Source organism: Dromaius novaehollandiae, chromosome 13 (genome assembly GCF_036370855.1).
Source record: "Dromaius novaehollandiae isolate bDroNov1 chromosome 13, bDroNov1.hap1, whole genome shotgun sequence".
Lineage (NCBI taxonomy): Eukaryota > Metazoa > Chordata > Aves > Casuariiformes > Dromaiidae > Dromaius > Dromaius novaehollandiae.
This window is the reverse complement of record NC_088110.1, coordinates 3300658-3321517: the sequence shown is the minus strand read 5'-3', so window position 1 is coordinate 3321517 and position 20860 is coordinate 3300658. Positions and strand designations below refer to the sequence as shown.

At 46.6% G+C, this 20860-nt stretch overlaps 1 protein-coding gene across 1 annotated transcript in view; it reads left to right on the top strand.

Annotated features, from left to right (window-relative positions):
* HYDIN (HYDIN axonemal central pair apparatus protein) overlaps positions 1-20860 on the top strand; it is a 171943-nt gene that overhangs the window by 56861 nt on the left and 94222 nt on the right. The window contains exons 10-17 of the mRNA XM_026107399.2: positions 683-801; positions 3331-3554; positions 7532-7599; positions 10998-11233; positions 13197-13297; positions 14887-15022; positions 15901-16065; positions 20204-20356. Of these exons, the coding sequence (XP_025963184.2) occupies positions 683-801; positions 3331-3554; positions 7532-7599; positions 10998-11233; positions 13197-13297; positions 14887-15022; positions 15901-16065; positions 20204-20356 (1202 nt within the window). The remainder of the gene's footprint in view (positions 1-682; positions 802-3330; positions 3555-7531; positions 7600-10997; positions 11234-13196; positions 13298-14886; positions 15023-15900; positions 16066-20203; positions 20357-20860) is intronic.

Here is a 20860-nt window from a genome sequence, read left to right as displayed (position 1 = left end):
TAGGCAGGATTTCCATAACTGCTCAGCGTGCTGCAGGCAGAGTGTCTGTGCAGAGCCGGGCTCTGGCGTCACGGTGGGAGCAGGTGAGTGCTTCCCACCTCTGGAGATCAGAAGGCGCTGTCTAATTTCGGGGCTGCTGTGGGAGGCAGGCCCTGGGGCACGCAGGTACGGAGCTGTGCGTGCATGGGCACAGGCAGTGGCTGCGTTCTGCCTGCTCTGACCAGCCCTCAGATGTGCCCGTCGGCACTATGGGGGGCTTTGCCTTGCCTCGGCCCCTGCTTTTCGATTCCTGTGCTATCGTCTCATATTGCATTCGTATAGACAGCGTATTTTTATCTTTGGTTCTGTTTCATGAGCTTTGTGCCGCTGCTGAAAGACACTGAACGGATTTCAAAACTCATCTAAATGCATGGGAGGGAATTCATAGATAATGTTTTAAATTCAGTGTCACTTTTTCAGGGTATAAAATGATCGCTAAACCAGAAACCCAGCCCAAGGGGCATCTTATTCCCTGCACATCTCCTGAGGGATGGGAAGCGTCTCTCATTTTCCGGTGGAGCATCTGGAGCTGGTCCCTGTCAGCAAGTGGTCAGGGGCTCGCTGGGCCTTCAGGCCCAGGTAGTCGGAAAAATCCAGGGCAGCAGAGGGAATGGCTGTACTGAAATGGATATCTCTTCCCCAGGCCGCGAGACCAGGCTCCCCCTGCGCATCAGAGGGGAAGGCATAGGGCCCAGGCTCCGCTTCAGCTTTGACCAGCTTGACATCGGGAAGGTTTTTGTCGGATCGGCGCACGGCTACGAGGTGAGTGACAGCCATCGGCGTGCTCGGCAGGGATGCTGGCTCTCCCTGTCCAGCCGTGCAGCCAGAGGGGACCGCGTCCTGCAGGGCAGTGAGCCTTGTGTACAGTGAGATTTCCGGAGACTTGTGCAACTGTGGACAGGGTAGCTAGCACCCCATAATAATCATATTCAGGGGTTTTGACACATTCTGGGCGTTTTTTATGGGGTCTGAAAGGTGTATCTTTTTTTCACAAAGCCCACATCTCTGCTTCTCCCTGTGGGCTTTTTCTTAGCGATCTCGTCTTGAGGGCAGCTGGGAGGTTTTGTGTCAGATGCGTTTAGCAACACGCAGAAAAACTTGAAACACAAAAAGAACATTGGGCCAATTAGGGAAGCCTTCAAAGGCTTTGCTTCTGCCCTGGGTGCAATGCACCTTTATACTCTGGCTGTTAAAAAGCAGCTATGGCAAATGTACTGCATTTGAACTCAAGTCCGTCCACTGCAAACAGTTTTCAGTTAAGTGCATCCTACTAATTCTTTGGAGTTAGAGGAATGCTATCCGGTCTCCTGGCTCAAAATCGTCCCTTGCAGGTGAACTGGGAGTGCTTTCCCTTGCCTCCATCTCACCACACTTCAGTCTTGGTACATCTCAGGCTCTAGAAAGAGTAGAGAATTTCTGCAAATGAAGCAAAGGAAACTTCAGTTTACCTACCTCCCACAGTGGCCTCAAATCTCTGCAAAAATGAAAAACAAAGGAACCTAAAGAGGTAGTAAATGAGGCAATGCATCATGCCAGACATTTTCAAAAGCTTGACTGTGACAGGGAAGGGCATGCTAAGGTGTTTCTGTACAAAAATATTTTGCTCTCTATGCATTTTTAATGCTGATACTTTATTGCTTCTCTCTGTATCAATTTATTATTTTCATTACTTCAGAAAATATGAATAAGTAGATGATGCTGTTAGTGCTGTCCTAAGCAGCTAGACTGTGGGTAAACCTCAGCTCAGCATGGCCTCCCTAAGTGCCATTTGTAACCAGGATGTAAAATACATGAGAGAGTAGTTTTCAGATTACCATTGAGGAGCTGGAGTGTGTGAAAATATTTTCAGCAGCAGCTGCAAAATGTAAAAACAAAACACAATTCTATGCTTCTTTCTCAATTTCTCTGCCAGATTTTGCAAGGACAAAAGGTAGGGAAAAGAAACCCAAAACAGGTGAAAGGAGTCCATGGAAATGGCAGGATTTTGCCCTGCAGCAATCAGAAAATTTACAGCTTTGCTTTGGGCAGGTTTGTTGGTGACATACTGCCAGTACTTGCTGGCAGAAGTAGGTGTATCTTGACCGGTAGAAAAGAGTTGAAGCTGAAGAAGCACTGAACAACTGTGGCATGTTCAAGGCAGCAGATCTCGAGTGTTCAGCAAAATATGGCACTGGTTCCGAATTTGCAGTTTCTTGCAAAGAATTTGCAGTCTTCATTGATGGCCGTGCATATTTATGAAGGAGGTTCTTTAGAACAGGGGGAGCTGGTATCCCCCTCACCCATCTTTTTCCTGACCGTTGTCTTTGAGTAAAGAGAAAAGACTTAGCAGGTTAAAGAAAAATGGTGAGAAGCCTAAAACCTGTGCTATACCAGAGTTTAGGAATACTTCTGAATTCAGCTATCATGCTGTCTAAGTGTTTGTTCTACTTTATGCAATAAATAAGGGGTGCTTATATGTAGAAGACTGGTTGGTAAAATAAATAGGTTAAGAAAAAGAGAGTATAGTATTTTTGCCCTGCTCCACCATAATGTCTCTCACCTGAAGCTGCTGAAGCACTTGATAAAGTGAGACCAAGACAGGAATATTCAACAGAAGGATCCAGTCCCCAGCAAAGGACATGAACGATGCTTGTCTGCAGAAAGTTCCTAGAGTGTTTTGTTAGGTCATTCCCCAAAATGAAATCACTCTTTTGCTCTTGTATTGCTGTATTTATTTCTGTCTAATCTACCTTGTTAGCTGTAGCACACAAGGTTCTATTGCTTTTCTCTCTGCCATGGGGCTTATGTTCCCAATTTTCAATAAGGAGCAAGTGTGTTTTGAAGCGATACCCCAGCAAATGTGGTCCTGAGAGGTGACAAGTGCCTCTGGTTGTAGGCTGCAATGGAAACTGAATGCATTTGGCACTTAGCAGGATTGGGCTTATCTGGCCACAAGCAGTTATGTGATGATTCACCAGTAATGCTGTTCCCACACTGCTCTTAGGAACTGTTCTGAATCAACTCAGTTATGCCGATAGCTACTCTGCACTGCAAGTCCATTCAGTGGACTGCTCTATGTCACTGGAATAAACCCGGTGTGACTCCGTTTATACGGTGTTATTGCTGCTTTGCATGAGCAAACCCAAAGGCAGAATTTGTCCTGTTGTATTTGCTTTGGCTTCCTTCAGGAAGCAGTACACAACATCTTCTGTCTTTTGTTTTCTAGTTAAACAACTAACGTCTGTAAATCAGCCTTTTGTATGAAAGGATGATTCCTTATGTATCTCCATTTTGCTTTTCTTGCTGCTGTAGGCAATCCTGTTTAACAAAGGAGCCATCGATGCTCTCTTTACCTTGGTCCCTCCAGCTACGGCTCTGGGCTCCTGCTTTACTTTTCACCCCCGGGAGGGCATCATTTTACCAGAGGGGCTCCAGGTCTTCCAGATCTCCTTCAGGTCCACCATCCTGGGGGAGTTCACAGAAGAATTCAGGTTCAGCGTGAATGGATCCCCCGAACCTGTGACCTTGACTATCAGGTAAAGGAGGATTGTAGGAATTGGATGTTTGCATATCTGTAGCACTTGCTCTGTCTGGGTAGTTGTCTCTCCCAGCACTACCGGGACACTTGTACCGATATCCTCATTTTATGGTGGAGCAGAGAAGAGAAAGAGGCATTGTCTAAGGTCTTAGATTTGGGATGCTGGGTTCAGAGCCAAGACTTTTCAACCTTGACTCCAGTTTGAACCCTGTAGTTGCTTGCTAGCAGCAGATGAAGCATAGCTGTCTGTGAGAGTAAGTGACTGTGCCTGCTATGCTTTCAGTGCCCAGTTTAACTGTGGAAGTCTTCAGCTCCTGAAGAACCTGAGAACTGGGAAACACTTCTCTCTTTGCAGTCAAGCCAGGGCAGGTCTCTGACTTTCCAGGATAGTGTTAGCACAGAATTGAGCAGCAGCAAGTTCCTTCTGTAAGCCTTTGCCATGATCGGGGTTCTTAGCGACATTGCCCTTGCTGGAAGAAAAAAGAGTTTGACTGTAGACTGTACAGGAAAGGTGTGGAGATGTAAGGCCTGGCTGCTTGGAGAGATGCCTGTTGCTCAATCCTGGGTGCCTGGGAACTGGAGTGACTTCTTCCTGCAAGTATCGCATGTTCTCCTTCAGGCCATGGCAAATAGGGTGATGATGTCAACCTTGCTTGGGCAGTGGATGGTGTTGGACATCCCACCTAGACGCAGAGCAAGGGATGCTGCATGAGCAGAGGCCAAGGGGTGTTCAAAGGTGGCTGAGGGATGTGCCAGCCTGGGTGGTTCTGCTGTCAAAAGTAGTGTTTTAAAATCCTGCATTGATAATCCATGCAAAAGGGGTAGCAGCATCCTCAGCAACATCTCCCATGTTAGCGTGATGGGACCAGCCGTCCTCTCTGCTCCTGAGTAGCACATGCTATAGTAACTTCTTAGTGCAGTTGGGAAAGTGCTGATGCAGGAGACCAGGAGCTCTGCAGCTCCAAAAGGACTCGGGAATCATCCTGTGGGCTGTTGCTGTTAGAAAAGATAATCGCCAATCCCCCCCAACTCTAAACAAACAAACAAAAAACAGGCTTGGGGAGTGCAGTGTGACATTCAGAGGACCCTCTCTTGACTCTATTGCATCTTGTCAGACTGGAGGCTAACAAAAATAGGCAGTGCGAAGCTCGCTTCTTGGGACCAGAGCAGAGTACGAGCAATGCAAGCTTGTCCCAGCTGCTTCTCCCTGCGGGCAACAAGGTGGGATATCTTCGTGGATATCCCAAGTTGGTGCTGGGTGCTTGGGAGCTTTTGGGCTGACCATACCTCCTTGGCAGCGAGCCTCCTGGGCTGTTGCTGCTGGGAGACACTGAGGTTGAGCAGTGGCCCAGGTAGTGGTGAAGTGAAGAGGAATCTGTGGTTGATTCACCAGTGAGGTAAGGGAAGTAGGTTCGAATGGATAAGAGGGAAGAACAAGGTTATTACTTTGCAGAGAGAGTGGTGAGTAGGTCTGTTGACCTCCGGTAGAGAAACAATTATGTTGGCTTTCTGTTTGGAGGGAGAGTGCTGCTTTTTTTGGAAATCAAGAGGGAACATTTCACAATCAAATAATTTCTTCTCATCTGTCCCTCCCCCAAATTGGTCATGGGATGTTTTTACATAAGCAGCTTTCTCCTTGAGCAAGGGCAGGTTTTGCCTGTAAAGATGTGCTTATCACCAGCAGAATACAGTTTTTCTCAGATGCTGCCCACTGTCTCTGCCCTGCAATGGCCATGTTCCTGAGGAAGGAAACAGCTGTCCAAGGCACAGTTGTCTTTTGGTTTCTCCACATCCAAGTGAAACGGTCCTGGCTTCCCTGCTGATGGCTCCCAGTGCCTGCAGCCCCCTGCTGCCACCAACCCAGGACTTTCTACCCTTCTTTGTGGCCACTGTCCCCCGCCTTGTGCCAGCGCAGCCCTAGGCTCACTGCAGACCTTTACCTGAGTGAAAGAGCATTGCTGTTTCTTTTTTCTTCTGTATCCTGGTGGTGTTCCTCCCTGGTGACTGCTTCTTTGCAGCCCCTCTGGTGGAGCCCCAACACCTCCACCTGCTCCCAGGCAGCTGTCCCTCAGCATTCCCGTTGCAGTCCACTTCTCTCTGAGATGGTGTCTGCCTCCTCGACTTCCATTTTGCCTTCGTTTCAGGGATCCCTATCCCACGCTGGTACATCTCGTTCTCTAGCCCCATAATTCAAGCTGTTTGTCTTCAAACTCCCTTGAGATGTCTCCCCACCAGTTCAAGCTTAGCCTCCTTCTTCAGGAGGCTTCATGAGCTGGATTCAGTCCCTCTGCAGAGAGAAGCTCTTGGTTGTTTTGACTGGAGGAGAACTGGCTGTGGGACACTGCACTGGAGTTTGTTGTGAAGGAAGGAATGGGGATGAGAATTCAAGTGATTCCTCTCCCACCTTGTGTTTTCCTTCACATTCTGCAAGGACACTTCTCTCCCTTCTCACGTGCATTAATTGATCCAACTGTAAGGCACAGTTATTGCCAAAACCACTGCTTTTCCCCGTTTCTTGCAAGCTGTACTGTTATCAGCTGTTGTGCACTGAGTTCTGGGTTGGCTTCTCGCCTCAGCCTTCTGGGCAGTCATTCAGGTCTAACTTATTTGAGTATAGATATGGTGTACTCAGCAGAAATAGCAGTCATTTCCCCACTTGTCTGGCAAGGCGCATCTTTGGCATTTTCCCAGTGTGATCCCTAGTCAGGGCTGGTTTGGAGGAGGCTTTCCATCATCATCTGGCAGGTGCTGTGGCAGAAAGCATGCTTGCTCCCTTTGCTCCATCCAAAGTAAGCTGTTTGGGTTGGGGAGGTTAGGGTCTGGTTATGCGAGGTCCTTGGAGAGGGAACTTGGTCAGCAGCGGGGATTTACTGCTTAGCTCATTCTCAGGAACTGATCCAGTTCCAAGAATTGAGAATTAGTGTTGGGTTGAAACTCCAGAAAGACAGTTTTTCTGAGTGCTTGTTGACCATCTGTGTTCCAGCTACAATCAGAAAATGCCCAAGCTGTAGGTGATTATTCTCTTTTCTCTATTCAGTCACCAACCTACAAGGTCCTGAATGTTTGTTCCTTTGGTGTTAGAAAGGGATGTTGGAAATTGGACACCACATATAAAATGAATGCAAGTCTCTCCTGCAGGTTGCTGGGAATGATTCCTTTTACAGAACAGGCACAGAAAGAATGGCAATCCTCTGAACAAATTCCCTGATTTAACTAGGAGATAGAGTTGTCACTGATTGACATCAACCATGAAACAAGTTAATGGATGTTGTGCAGCTCCAAGTACTGATTGAAGTGGATTTTGGTGAATTTTCGAGTTTGAAGCCTTGCTGCTGAATTTGAGTAAGAGTGAGGTAGCCTGCTGGGTTTGGGACACTCGTGTCTGGGATGGTTTGACAGATGTGTTGCTTTTGGATGTGTCAGCTGGTGCATTGGTGAGAAGCTCATGCATTTCTCCATGAGACTCTTTACTGGGTAGAACTGTTGCTCTTCTGGTGGTGGTCAGTGGAGGATTTGGGCTCCCCTGGATTTATGCCTCAAAATCCTGCACAGATATTGGTTGCATGGATCAAGATCTGCTAAGGGAAAATTATTCATATGCTCCATGGACACATGGCTTCCAGTTAAAAATTCCTGCAGCGCTGCTGGGTTAGGGGAGCTCTACGTCATTCGGTGCTGCAAGAAAAAGGCAAGGAGGACTGAAACTGTTGTATCTCACTGTCCTCAACAAGGGAGAGGGGAATTGCCAACCGGGGATAGAGAAGGCATATCGCTGCTAACAGCTGATGATTGCTTTGCTGAGGTTGTCTCCTGTCCACACTGATGCTGTGCTAAGTGCAAGGGTGGTGTGTTGATTTGAAACCTGCAGTGCTTCTGAGACCAGCTTTTATCCATCCATACAGTATTGAAAACTAAATGCTTAGCACTTTTCTTTAGCCAAACCAATGCTTCCCCTGCCTGTCTTTGTCCTCATAGGGGCTGCGTCATCGGACCGACTTTTCACTTCAATGTACCTTCCCTCCATTTTGGGGATGTTTCTTTCGGTGAGTATATGCTGGGCTTGGTCCACAGGCTGTGGATTACCAAAATGGAACATTTTAGCGTAAGAACATCTATTTCTTGTGTTCCGCCATAGCAGGCTTCAGGGTGTTAAAACTAGGGCTGCTGGTTGCTTAGATGATATTTTGCCATGAACGCTGCACACTCAGTTATTGGACAGAGCTCCTGAGCTGAAACCCAGACACACTGGATGTTGTGTGACAGCAGACCTCCAGCACAGCAGTATCCAAAAGGATTAAGAGGGACCTTTTAAAGGTTTTGGGTGATGAGAGAAGGCTTATCACTGAACAGCTAGTGCCAGTGATTCCCACTGATTTGCACTGTGCCACGTAGAGTTCTGGAAATAAAATCATGGTGGAACTGGTGCTGAGAGCACTTTCTCCTTCATTGTCATTTCGAGAAAGTGAAGATCATCATGAGGTCAAAAGGGGAGCAATTGAAGTTCAGTATTTCATACTGTCCCTTGCAGTCTGCTCAACCTGAGCCTCCTAATCCTTGGCAGCAGAATGACTGTGAATGTCGTTGTCCCAGAAGGGCCTAGGAAATGGGGCAACAGGAGAAGGGAATTTAAACCATGTACTAGCCTGTAGCTCTTCTGAGTAGATGTTTGTGTTGCAAGGTATGGACACAGTTTCCCCAGATGTCCTTTAATGTGAGAAGTTAATATGAGAAATTAATCTGTGCTGTGAGGGCACCTTATTGTCACATACCAGGTAAAGTACCCCAGCAATAGCTCTGCAGCAGGCACGGATATCCTCAGAGACTCTAGAGGCTCCTTCTCCTTCCCCCCTGAAAGCCGAGCTCTGCTGCCGTAGCCTGTGTCTGAGCATTCAAGGCGTCTCCATTGAAATGCAGATTCTGATTCTCCATCTCAGTCTCACAGAAGGCTTTTTACTGAGATGATCTAAAGTTTAAATGTGAAATCAATTGTGGATTGATTGAAGGGCCATTATCATTCTGCACCCAGGATGCCTCTGTGTTTTCATGCTGTTCATGGACTTTTTAAGAAAACTCATTGCCTTTCCTGAGCAACTTCCTTCTCTCCCTGCATCACCACTCTCTTTCACTTCTTTGTTTCCTTTTGAATAAATAAAACAACAAGAAACACACCAGGCAACCCCCACTAAAAACAAGAAATATGGTTATGTAATACAAGTTTCATCCTATTTAATCCGATTTCTTAAATAAGGCTCTTTCAGCAAGAAGAGGCAGGCTTTTGTGTTTTTTTTATTTTTTGTTTTTTGCTTTTTTTTTCTTTTAACTGTGTTGCTAACTATTGCCTGTGTCTGGCAACTTTGGCCTCGTCTGGTATTCTGTGAAGTCTGTCCCTGTCCTTTCTGTGCACCTCCTGCCTCCCTGCTAGATTGCTGGAGTAATTGCTGGAGATGGGCACTTGTCACTGTTGATAGTATTGGGTAAATTGTGTGCTGCATCTCCAGTTGATTTTCCTCCCCATCCGTATTCAGATGGCATTTTGTAACCAGGCCATGGGAGATGTGTCCTTCTCTCAGGTCTGGCCAGCCAAGCAAGATGTCCACTCCAGAGCGGGCTGGGAATCAAAGCTGTGGGCCCGTCTCTGCAGAAAGATGGAACATCCCTTCCAGGTGTGGTTGTATCACTGGTGCATACTGGAAAGCTTAAACCTTTGGTAGTAATCGAAGCCAGAGTGCAATGCGGATGTGATGTGCTCACTTGTTAGCAAGGTGAGACATGTTTCCTGCTAGCTTCTAAGCGAACATCAGACTTGCCTCCTGTGAAGTGGGCTACAAGTCCTCATGCTCTCAGTCTGATGGTGTCAAAATAGGAGATGCCTTATGGATACAGCCCAGCCTCCAGCTTCTCCTGCAGAAGGGCCCAGGTGCCCCATGAGTTCTGTGTTGTATTTTCCAGCCCCACACATCTATGCCTGTGGCACATCTAAGATGTCACTTGGTGCCTATGTGGGAACAACAGACCCAGCGCTGTATAAGTACAGTTAGCTCTGTGTCATAGAGGAATAGCAGCAGTTTCCTGACCAGCTCAAGGCAGAAAATGGTTTTTCAAGTCAGTGTCGCTGTTGGGATCTGACAACCTATGAATGGGGTGGTGTTATTAGCTGCTCAGACTGCAAGCCGTTTGACAGTAGACAGGCAGAAAGTTGTGTCTGAGGAAGCGCTCATCTCCAGGAGCTGGAAGTAGACCTTGGTAAGGTAGAGAAGAACAAGGGTGGTCAGAGGGAGGGGAAGACTAGAGAACACCTGCTGTTAGTCACCTTCAGAGTTAGGAAATCAGGTAGAGACCGTTGGTCTGACCCACTATGGCTGTTCTCATGTTCTGAGTCTTTTTTGCCAGGCGCCAAGATCTTAACCTCTGCCAGCAGCTACTGTCTCTGGTTTTTATAGGCTGATTTTAGTTCCTATAGCTAATCCGACTGTGATGGGATTAGTGGTAGGGGGAAAAAAGTTTGATCAGGCTGAGCTAGCATTTCTAATTACTATACTTTAATATTATAAACCTTAATTTGCAGTAAAGAGGAAACACTGGGAGTGTTGCACTTGCAATGATTAACTAGAGGAACCTCACTTATGTCCTTCAGACTGGGATGCTGGCAGAGCACAAAGAAGCATATGCAATGAGTATATTATATATGCAAGAACGCTAATAGGCAGCAGTGTGACAGCACAGGCAGAAAAACTCAGTAGAAACAGAGTTTTCAGGTTCAGATGGTCTTGGCTGCAGTTTTCAGTGGGCAACAGGGAGACGGTTTCACATCATTGATCATACTGAGCACAAATGACCTAATTATGTTTGTAATTAAGTTGACTGGAATTTGATCATAATTTTGTGACAGGGTCAGGAGAAGCTGGCTTAAAGGTGTTTTACATATTGCTATAGTTCCCAATTTCATCTTTCCTTTCTTTTACTGCAGATTCTACCCATTGTCAATACACTGCTTTTATGTATTCAAAACTGTGTGCCTGATCATTAAGTTAAGATTCTATTCAGCTTGAGCAGGGGTGGCAGAACTTGGGGTTTATAGGCTGAATTTTCAGAATAAAACTATTATGGTCTTTCTGGATGTACACTCATACACAAGTAATAATTGGTACTGGTTTGGGGGAGAGGAGAGGACGGAGAGAGCTCCTAACTGTTAAAGAAACAAAGAAAAACCTCTCGTGCTCACTAAGACATCACTAAGAGTGAATGTTCCCAAGGAAGCAGTCTCTGTGATCAATGGAAAAGGAAACCAAGCGAAGATTAATTACTCGCTTAGCTTCTCAATTAGCTGTAATTCAGATTGAAAAGAGCTAAATTCCAAGCATAGTTTTTATCATAATGGAATATTCACACTAGGAATCAAGGGATAATTCATGCATAAATTCACATTTGTCATTTTTCGCAGGCTTTCCATGCACCTTGTCCTGTTGCCTCAATAACACATCCTTGGTGCCCATGACTTTCACCCTTCGCATCCCTGGGGATGGCCCTGGAGAGCCTAGTGTTACCAGTTCTGTTCAGATCTCAGATGACAGCAGGCCATCCTGGAGAAGGGGAGTTCAAGGTCATGTCAAGCCAACAGAATTTACCATAATGCCCTGCAGGGGAACCGTCCGCTCCCAGGGACTCCTGGACATCCAGGTACGGGCAAAGTCCAGCTATACATAGCTCAGCAGGTGGAGCTGAAGTTTCATTAATTTATGAGAGGGCTTTAGCACTGCTAGGCTTAAGCATGATGCAAGTAAGATGTATACAGTAATGTGAGGCTTTTGTTACCTGGGTCATTGGAACATTTCTGAAGGAGTACAGTCCTGTTTCCAAAACCATAAGCTGAAGATCATGTGTAGTATGGTCAAATACAGAAGCCATTAATGTATTTCGAGAGCTGCTCAAACAGTTTCTTTGGTTTAAAGTGGGCAGAGGAAGAAAGAGGACAGAAGGTGGCTGCTGAAAACAGAGATGTCATTGTTTAAAGTAAGAGTCGTCTTTTCTTCCCAGCTTTGTTTTTGCTCTCCTGTTGAGCAGAGGAAGTCACATTCACCGCAGTGATCTCTACTGGGGACAATAAAAGCTGTGGCAGCCATGAACTGCCTAGCATCTGCTGGGCTACATTTTGCCCTCGGCTTCCCCTTGTAAAGCTGAAATCATTCAGTTAAAGTCAACGGATTTCCTTTGGATCTATGCTGTTGTAGTTAAAAGCAAAAATTGGTGTCTCAGTTTTAAAACAGTGCTGAATACAAGGAGAAAAGCTTTAGTCTATTTGTGCTTTAATTTGGTTTACATGTGCCCTGGTAAGTGCCAGCTGTATTTAACAATTCAGAGATTGTCAGAGGCTTTTGTTACTCCCTGAGACCCTGTACTACATATGGACCAGCAGAAGAATTAGGGCAAAATGCACCCTTTCCTTATCATGGGATGAGGACCAGAGGGTCAGGGCTCGAGCAGTCCTGCTGCAGGCAGGGCAGCTCAGCACAGGGTCAGGGTTGTGCTGTGCCGCACACTCTTGTTTTCCTCCGTGCCGTAACACCTCAGGCTGTAGAATTTGCCAGGGAGGCCTGAGGGCTGGTTGCCCTGGCCGAGCAGAGCGTGACGTCAGGGACATGCAGACCCGGGGCAGGAGGGTTTAGTTGTTGCAACTGATGGACCATGAGGCTGGAACTGGCACTGCTGGCCATGGAGTGGCTCCCTGCAGATATTCCCTCCATGAAAGCCCTTGCGTATCACAGAACCGAGTTTGGTCTGCTGCATTTCGGTTCTGTCATTTGTCAGCCTTTTTTTTTAAAAAAAAAAAAAAAGGGGGGGGGGGAGAATGAATATAGATGAGTTTGCTTGGGACCACTGAGAACTCTGCGTGGTCTCTGATCTTCAGGAAAATTTAAGGTATTATTCAGTTGTGAACTCATCCCCAAACAGATTGAAGCAGCACACTCGCTTTCTTACTGAACAGCAGGTAAAAGCTATCAAAGAAACCCAGCAGCAGGGAGCATCACCCTTGCTGTGTGGGAGGCACTGACAAGACAGTGCATTGGGCAAATCAGCAAAGGGACTTGCCCACCCTGGGTCATGCCAAAATGACGGTGGGCACAGAGACTAGCGGGTAGTGCTCTCTGAGATGGAGGCTAGACCTCGTGCAGTGGAAACCTATGGTGGCAGCCTGGCTCCTCCTATCTCAGGAGGCTACAAGCATCCGTGTCCCAATAGCAAGGCTAACAGCAAGAGCAATGTCCTTCGTAAACTCCCAAAGCCCGTCTGTGTTTAGTTTCCCATTGCACAGTTATTCTAAGCTGCATTTCATGGTTTGTTGTCAGCCTTGTGGGATGGTAAAAGCTTCATTAAAGAGAATTCCCCAGGGGGCACCTACGTCGCTTCCTGGTCCGTTACCCGTTTGCTCCCCAAATGCTTCATTAATAGTCTGCAATGAAGTGCTTCGTAGACCAGTAAGGTCCCCAGCTGCTTGGAGGAGTTTTACGTTGTGTGGGCCTTTGGAGCGTCCCTCAGCAATATCCTCCTGCACCCAGTGCTCCCCCAGTGCTACAGGCTATCTGACACGTGGAGGATGGCTTTGGGGAACAACAAAGTATCTGATGCTCTTCTCTTCTGCCAGGTCACCCTGTGCTCCAATACCGTGAAAAAATACGAGCTGGCCCTGGTGGTGGATGTGGACGGTGTTGGCAAGGAGGTGTTGGCGCTCCTCCTCACAGCAAGGTACCGATACTTCCCTTGCAGCTCTTCTTCCTTCATCGTGTCTCTGCCGCCAGCGTGCTGCCTTGCACACAGGCTGCTGGGTTCAGCTCCGAGCGGGAAGAGCAGCTTAATGAGATTGTTCTGCCTGGTTGGATGCTAGCATTAAATCGGATATGGGAACAGCAGCGTTTTGAAAGCGGCACGTGTCAAAAAGCACCTGTGCTCAACATACAGGAATGGCCCTGAGTTTTTCTGAAGGGAGCAGTAATTGTATTCATTATTGGCCTGTTTTTCCGTGCCTGAGGTATAACAGATTTCCTGTACAGTTAGCCAAAGAGCCACCTCCCCTTGCGAGTATTGGACTTGTGCTGGGTTGTGACCAAAATGCAACATTCGTCCTCATTTGGGATGCAGCTGGCAGCCTGCTGAGAGATGGGGTTGGGTTTGGTTAATGAAGGCACATGCAAATGGGAAAGAGGCCTCTGGCAGAATTGGGGAAGGAAAAATAAAAGCAAGGTCTTACCGAAGGGAAAATTTTTTCCTCATTATGAGAGATGAACTCAGGTTTCTCTGCTTTCCTGCAGTTCTTTTGACCATTAATGTTCTCGGACTTAAGCCCAAAGTCATTCTTGCTACATCCAGATAAAAGAGAAAATCAGTCCTGTTGTGCTGCAGTAGGTGTCAGTTTAATTACAAGAGAGATGCAGTTAGCCCTATATATTTAATTATTTGTGAGGGCTTACTAGCCAGAGGGATGTTATTTTCGTAAGATTTCAGTGTCTTACGATGTGCTGCCTGCTCTGGCAACAGAGTCAGGCTGGTCTGGGGTTTTCTGTGAGGCTGTACGTCAGGAAAAGTCACCTCTGTGCTTTGGCGGTCTCTCGCAGTTGCAGAGGGGTTCAGCGATGCCACTGCCTCTCCCAGGCAGAGGCGTGTGGTCAATGTCTGGGCTGCAGCTTTGAAAAATGAAATAAATAAGGGCAGATGGGAACAGACAGTGTATGAACCCATGGGGGTGAAAGAGCAGGGTAGCTATAGAAACCAGGAAAGGGCCATCGCTCACTGTGTAAAGCAGGTGCTGGGCTGTGCCCTCCATTGCTGTGACAAATGACTGAATCTCCAGGCAAGGGCACCTGCTCTACGGAAGAAGAGTTGCTTTTATTGAGATGCTGGAGTCTTGTGTCCCTTGAACCTCGCCTGGTGGGGCGAGGGCCATTGCCCTGGAGAAAGCTTTTGCCCTTCTGGGATGGCCAGGAAGATGCGCTGCAGGGGCTCAGCGTGGAGGAAGCTGGAGGGCGTCCTCCCAGGGATGAGGGGTCTGCAGGATGGCTCTGGGACAGGACACGGTGCCTTGCTTGAGTGCTCAGACACTCTGGCAAGCCTTTGCCATGCTGAGACCTGGAGCTGGTCACTCTTTTAAAAGAGGCTGCTGATTTAAAAAGTGAATAAGAAGTTAAAGATGATTTATTGCTGTAGGGGTATTAAATGTCCCTTTGACAGTGACAAATGTGTTCTGCTCCATTTCACTCTATTCAGAGAATAAGCAAACTCTACAATCTCGTGGTATCTCTAGGTATCTCTAATGCTGTCTTGGTCATCTTTTTGTCTAGATGTGTAGTTCCTCCACTGCAGGTGCTCAATCCTGTTGTGAAGTTTGGACGGTGCTTCCTAAAATTCCCTCATCAGCAAATGCTGACCCTTGTGAACGACAGCGATCTTCCAGGCTGCTATGGGGTTCTTCCACAGGTTTGGCATTGCATCCGCCTCCTCTTCTCTTCTGTTACCGTGGGGTTTGCTGGGAGTAGGAACCTACCAGAATATAACAGACACTGAGGTGTTACCTAAATCCATGTTGCTGAAAAAACATCTACGTTAGGCTTGAGGAAGAAGTTTATATTCTAGTTGTCGGGGTGCTTTTGGGCAGGGGGATTTACAGGGTCACGAAAAGCTGCCACAGAGACTCCCAACACAGGAGTGGGCAGTTATGGATACAGTACTGTTTTCGGCGAAGCTTGACTCTTTGACAGAGGAAATTACCAGGGGAAAAAGGCAAAAGTTCTTAGGGACCTCTGGGGAGGGCTGGCCCCTGGACACAAAGAGGTAAAAGGGGACGGTGTGCAGCCTTCTGACAGCTGCTCTGCGTCGTTCATGGGGTGATAAGGGGTCTCAGAGCATTTGAGTAGCCACATGAGTTACACAGAGGGCATCTGTCATTTACCTTTGTCAAGCACTGCAGAGAGAAATGAGGTCCTCTTATCGCAAGGGAGAATACCCCCTATTCCCAGGGCTGTTAAATGGCATGCAGGCTGCAGCTTCTGGGAGCCAGAGCACCCAAGGGTGCTGAAGGGGATCACAGCTTGTTCAGCCACAGCCACCAAGAGCATGAGACAGAGCAGTCCGAGGACCTTCAGCTGTGGGATAGGAGCTGTGTTTCCCCACAGCTGGTTTTGGGCCCCCTCAGGATGTCAAACACATGGAAGTTTTGCATCTAACTTTGCATCTTTCTGCTTTCTCCTAGGAATTCTTTAAAAATGTGTGTTGAATAGTCTTTGCTGTGAATATCAAAGAGTTTAAAGCTTCCTGAAAGGTCATTTTGAAGCTGCATTTGGTTCTGTCCCTTACAGGAGCACAAGGATACTGCTGCTGTGCGGTACTTCAGCCCCCTGCCTTGTGGGATTATCCAGCCTCACAGCTCGGTGGAGATCCCATTTACATTGGAAACCCAGGTGATGGGAGAGCAGGACACAGTTGCTCATGTTGCGGTGTTTGGGAGTGAAGCATCCCCTTTGGTGAGTCCCAGAGGAGATGTTCCTGTTGTCTGAGTGACTGGTTTTGGCAGGGCATAGTAGCTTATACTGGGCGAGTTGCTAATTCCAAGGATTCTTCCTGTGAAAACAAGAGCTGGAATGATAATGGCTGGTGTGGCGGGACTGCAGATATTCCTGCCCGCTGCTTCGCTAGTGGGAGAAACTGGATGTTTCTTGGCCACGTGCACTGCTAAATCAGTAATGTGGTCTGGAAAGAGTCAGGTGAGGGGGAGAGAACATGCATGGGGCCAGATGCTGCCATATGCTGAGGATTGTTTGTTTCTACTTGAAGCAAAGGAAGTGGCAGGAACTCTGCATCTCACCAGACTGGGTATTCCAAGATGAATTTACAAGAAGTTATACAGGAAAGGTCAACTGGACCTTCTGTATATCTTTTTCCATAGTTCCGGCCCAAAGGACCATTGAGGGAAATGGTAAAGCTACTATGGCAAATTTTCCCAAGCAGCTAAGAAAAGTCAAAGGGACAAAGCACCAAACCCTGCCTCTGATATTTTTGAGAAGTCCGCTCCACAGTTTAACTAGGAAACTCATTGCACCAGAACCAGCCATAACCAGGATGATTCCAGAAAGACTGTCAGATATTATAGTTGGTGTGAATGAAGGAGGAAGGGATTGCAGGCATAAGCAACAGCTAACATCTAGAGAAGAGAAAGGATACCTTCCTCTTAGACCTGTGGTGATCAAAGTGTGTGACACTGCATGTTCTCACGGATATGTGGCACAGGATAATAGATAGGCCCAGTCCAAAACCCAGAACAGTCCCTGGATCTCACACTCTGCTGTGATATTAGATGAGTAGCTGCTGCTGCTTCATTAAAATTTGAGTTCAGGAGCGGGACTGAGTTTTTTGAGTTCAGGGACATGCCTGAATCCTGCTAAAGCAAACAGTATTTAAGACACAGCTGCCCAAGTGATGTTCTGAGCAAGACCAGATTTAAGCTTTTCTGAAAGTCAGGCCTATCATGTCTGAGAAGTTTCTATCATATTTCTCTGCCAAAAGCCACAACTAAAGACACATGAGTCTCCATGCAACCTGCATCCGGAGCACAGAGAGACTTTTATCCACCAAGCTTGGCATGGATGAGGCAAAGTGTTCTTGGATTAAAGACCCCTAAAAGATGTTGCTTGTGTTCAGGCAAACACAACAGCAGCAGCAACAACAAAATGTAGGCAGGAGAATGTTATGTTGTGTCTTGGCTTTATCTAGCTGAGTTCTAGAACAAGTTTAGCTAATTAAACTTTAATTTAAAATGATATTAACTTTTGAAGTAGCTCTGTTAAAATATCTTGTCATCTCTCTGAGCGTGGAATAGGATGTCAGAGGATTGCTGGGAACCTTAAGCTTTCTGTAACAGAGAGGAAGGTTGGCATTTTGAAAGCGGTCCATGGGATTTAAACATTCATTAAAATGAATGGAGAAGATGCTGCTAAATTCCCTGGACAGCACTGAACATCTCAACCCAGGCCTTTGTGGATCTGAATGTAAACCAGTCAACAGGAAGGCCAGGCAATGCAGGAAGGAGAATTTTGTAGTTAAGTCTGAAGTTTGACAAAACAGTTACTTGTAAATGCAAGACGTGCTTCCCTTAAAAGGAGGGTTTCTCCCCTCTAGAATAACCCAGTTGTTTAATTGTTGGCTTGTTTGTTTTTTAATTACAGTGTTCTTGTAAAGCTTTTACCCTTGGGTTAACAAGTTGTAGTTTCAGCCTTCACCTTATCTTAACGATTCGTTTTTATTTGGAGATTAATATGTCAGTCCTTAGCCCAGAGGGAGAACATTTCAGCTGGAGAATCCTAACAGTCTCTAAAGAAATGAATAGCAGAAGACTGAACTCCTATGTGTGCCCATTAAGTCAGTTTTTAATGTGCAGCATTTATGCTCAGTTGCCGCTAGCACCCAGTGAGTGCTCATAGAAACCTTGCTGGGCATATAGACAGCACGTGCATGAATTTCTTGCTGTCAGGCTGGGTGTTAAGTTTGCATTTTCTGTGGGACTGCTCTGCAATTTGGGTATGGCTTCAGCAGTTCCCTGGTAGCTCCCTGGTCCAGAGCTTTCTGGGCTAGCAGAACAGCTAACGGCCTTGTTATACATCCTGTACTGATGGTAAATTCTTGCCATATGGGTCAAATGGTATAAATACGTTGACCTCAGTGGAGTCACTGCAATATATCCCAATAAAACAAAAATATGAGCTTGCTCCTGTTGACTTAGGTCATGCCTTCTGCTGTTGAGATCAAGTCTTTATAGACTTTTAGGGTAAATATTTTTACAGATCTTTCGTCCAAGTTGTGTAGAGTCCCTTCATGAGTCTGTTGCCTGGTGTTTTGTTTGCAAGTGACTGCAGGCCAGCTTCAATTTGCTGTTTGTAATCTGTGTTAAGGAGCTGGTAAAACATGGCATGAGGCTTACCTGTGGCAAATCAGCCTACTGCATGCCACAGGCAGTGGGTTTTGCAGCTGGCTGCTGTCGAAATAGGTGGTCGCTCGAACCACAGATGGCTGCCAGAGGACAGATGCTCTTCATTCCCAAATAATCAAATGTGACATTACCTACCCATCAAGAAAGCCAGGAAGACTGCTCATGTGTGTTGCAACATTACTGATGGCAAAGCTGCCATTTCCTTTTACTCCCTTTTCCTCTGTTTCACATTGCCTGCAAATGTTAAATGGGATTTCTCTTTCCCCTTTCAAGAAGATTGTAGATGAAGGCTTTTAATTGTTTGTATTTTAAATGAGCCTTTTTCTTGGTGAGGATGCATCATTTATAATATGCCCTGTAGTGGAACCCACATGGGCTTGCAGGTAGCCTGGACAACCTGCAGAGCGCTGCCGAGTGGGACCGCAGCCCAGCAGCACTGGCTTGTTGGTCTGCTCATCTCAGAAGGGTTCTGCCCTGCCTTTGCTCCTCTGGTGTTGCTGTCACTCAGAGGCAAAGCCAGCTGGTGAGGCACTGCTCTTACCTCCAGCTCCCCTTCTCTCCAACTCTTCCTTCTCAGGAAGAGGCTGTGGGCAGTGTCACCAAGACCTGAGCTCTCTGTGCCTTCCTCTTCCCTGAGGGATAAAAGGCCAATCATCATGAACAGCTTCAGCTTGTTATTCTGAAGGTACCACCCTTGGTACGTGATTTTTAGGCTCTTTTACTTGCACACAGTAATGTCCTGCAGAGAGACTAGCGTTTATGGATGATGCTCCTTCCAGCTGAGTGGGACTAGTAGTTCTGACAGCTGTCAATGCTATTTCCTTGAGTCAGACATCATTAAAGGGTTTACATCATAGAGGATGGGGTTTCTTGTGGTTAAATCATACGCTGTGCCCTCCAGTGAAGCGTACAGCAGCTTGTCGGTGTCGGGGATTTTATACATTCAAGTCCTGTTTGAGTGCTAGATATTTGGGTCTGATGAAATCCATCAAGACTGAATAAGTTCTCATTGTTTTTAATGATGTGAGAAGGTGATTGAGCAAAGGGATCCACATTCCTCCCCCGGCTGCGTCTGCTCCAGTGCTGCAAGAATGAAACCTCAGGGCCTCAGATTGTCAAAAGAGAAAAATACTGCTTGAAAGATGTAATTAATAATTAATGCTTCTTATTCTTATAGCACCACAAATACACATAAGTACTCTTCAGAGTCAACTGACTTGCATGATCCCTGCTCTGAAGAGCCTGCTTTGCTGCTGACTTGTGCTGGTTTTCACAGGTGTAGCTTTGTTGACTTTCACGGAGTTCCTCTCCAAGTGTGGCTGTGCAACAGCAGAAACCAGAGGGGATAGTTTGGAGCAAGACTGAGCAGTAAAAGGTGTGGGGGTGGGCACAAGGTAGAAGAAGGAGAGGTGAAAGTGTGGAGGAAGTGTGAATGCAAGTGTGAAGAAAGCAAGAAGCATAGGAAGCTGGATTTGTTTATTCCTGATGATGCTGTTCTGAGTTTGTGGCTGAGATCACTCTAGATCCCAGGCTTTCTCCAGGTCTTCTGTATCAGGGTTAAACACCAAAAGCTTCAAACAGTTGTGGCTATACCTGAGTCTAACAGTACCCTGAGAACTATCTCATATTTTTTAACCTTCCTTGCTTTTTTGGTCCTTTCCACCTGCTTCTGGGAGCAGAAGATCCATTTAGTGAGCACTGGAGAAGGCCCAGTTGTCTACGTGCATCCAAATAAGGTAGATTTTGGCAATATCCACGTTCTACGAGATGCTTCCCGGACACTCCACCTCTCCAATCAGACTGTCATCCCTGCATCATTCTGGGCACAGATGGTAAGTGTATGTGGGGCTATTTTCAAACAAAATGTGACCAGTCTGTAGCAGCCTGTGACCTGATTTTATACACAGCGTTTCCGTATGATTGTCTCAGAGAGAAAGCAAAATGCTTCCTTATAATGCAGCGTGATGAGTTCTGGTTCTGTGTGCAGTTTTAGCTGGGGATTCCCCAATAAAGAAGAGAATTTGCATAAATATGTGGCTCTGGATCATCTTTATCTACTTTCCTTCTATTCTGTGTAAGGCATTTAGGTCTGTTAGTTAAGTTTTTGGAGCTCTATGAGAGCAGAAGCACCCCATGGCCCTTCGTTCCTGAAAGGGTGTGGGTTTCTGCGTGGTTTCCCTGCTCTGTCTGTATCTGGTTTGCCCTTCACTCCTCAAACTCCTGTTATCGTATGAGCTAGAGAATGGGATCCATCCTTAAACCGTTCATGATGAGGTGAGCTTCACACCTGCTGGGGGTCAGCCTGATTTTTAAAGTCCAAAAAAAAAAAAAAAGCT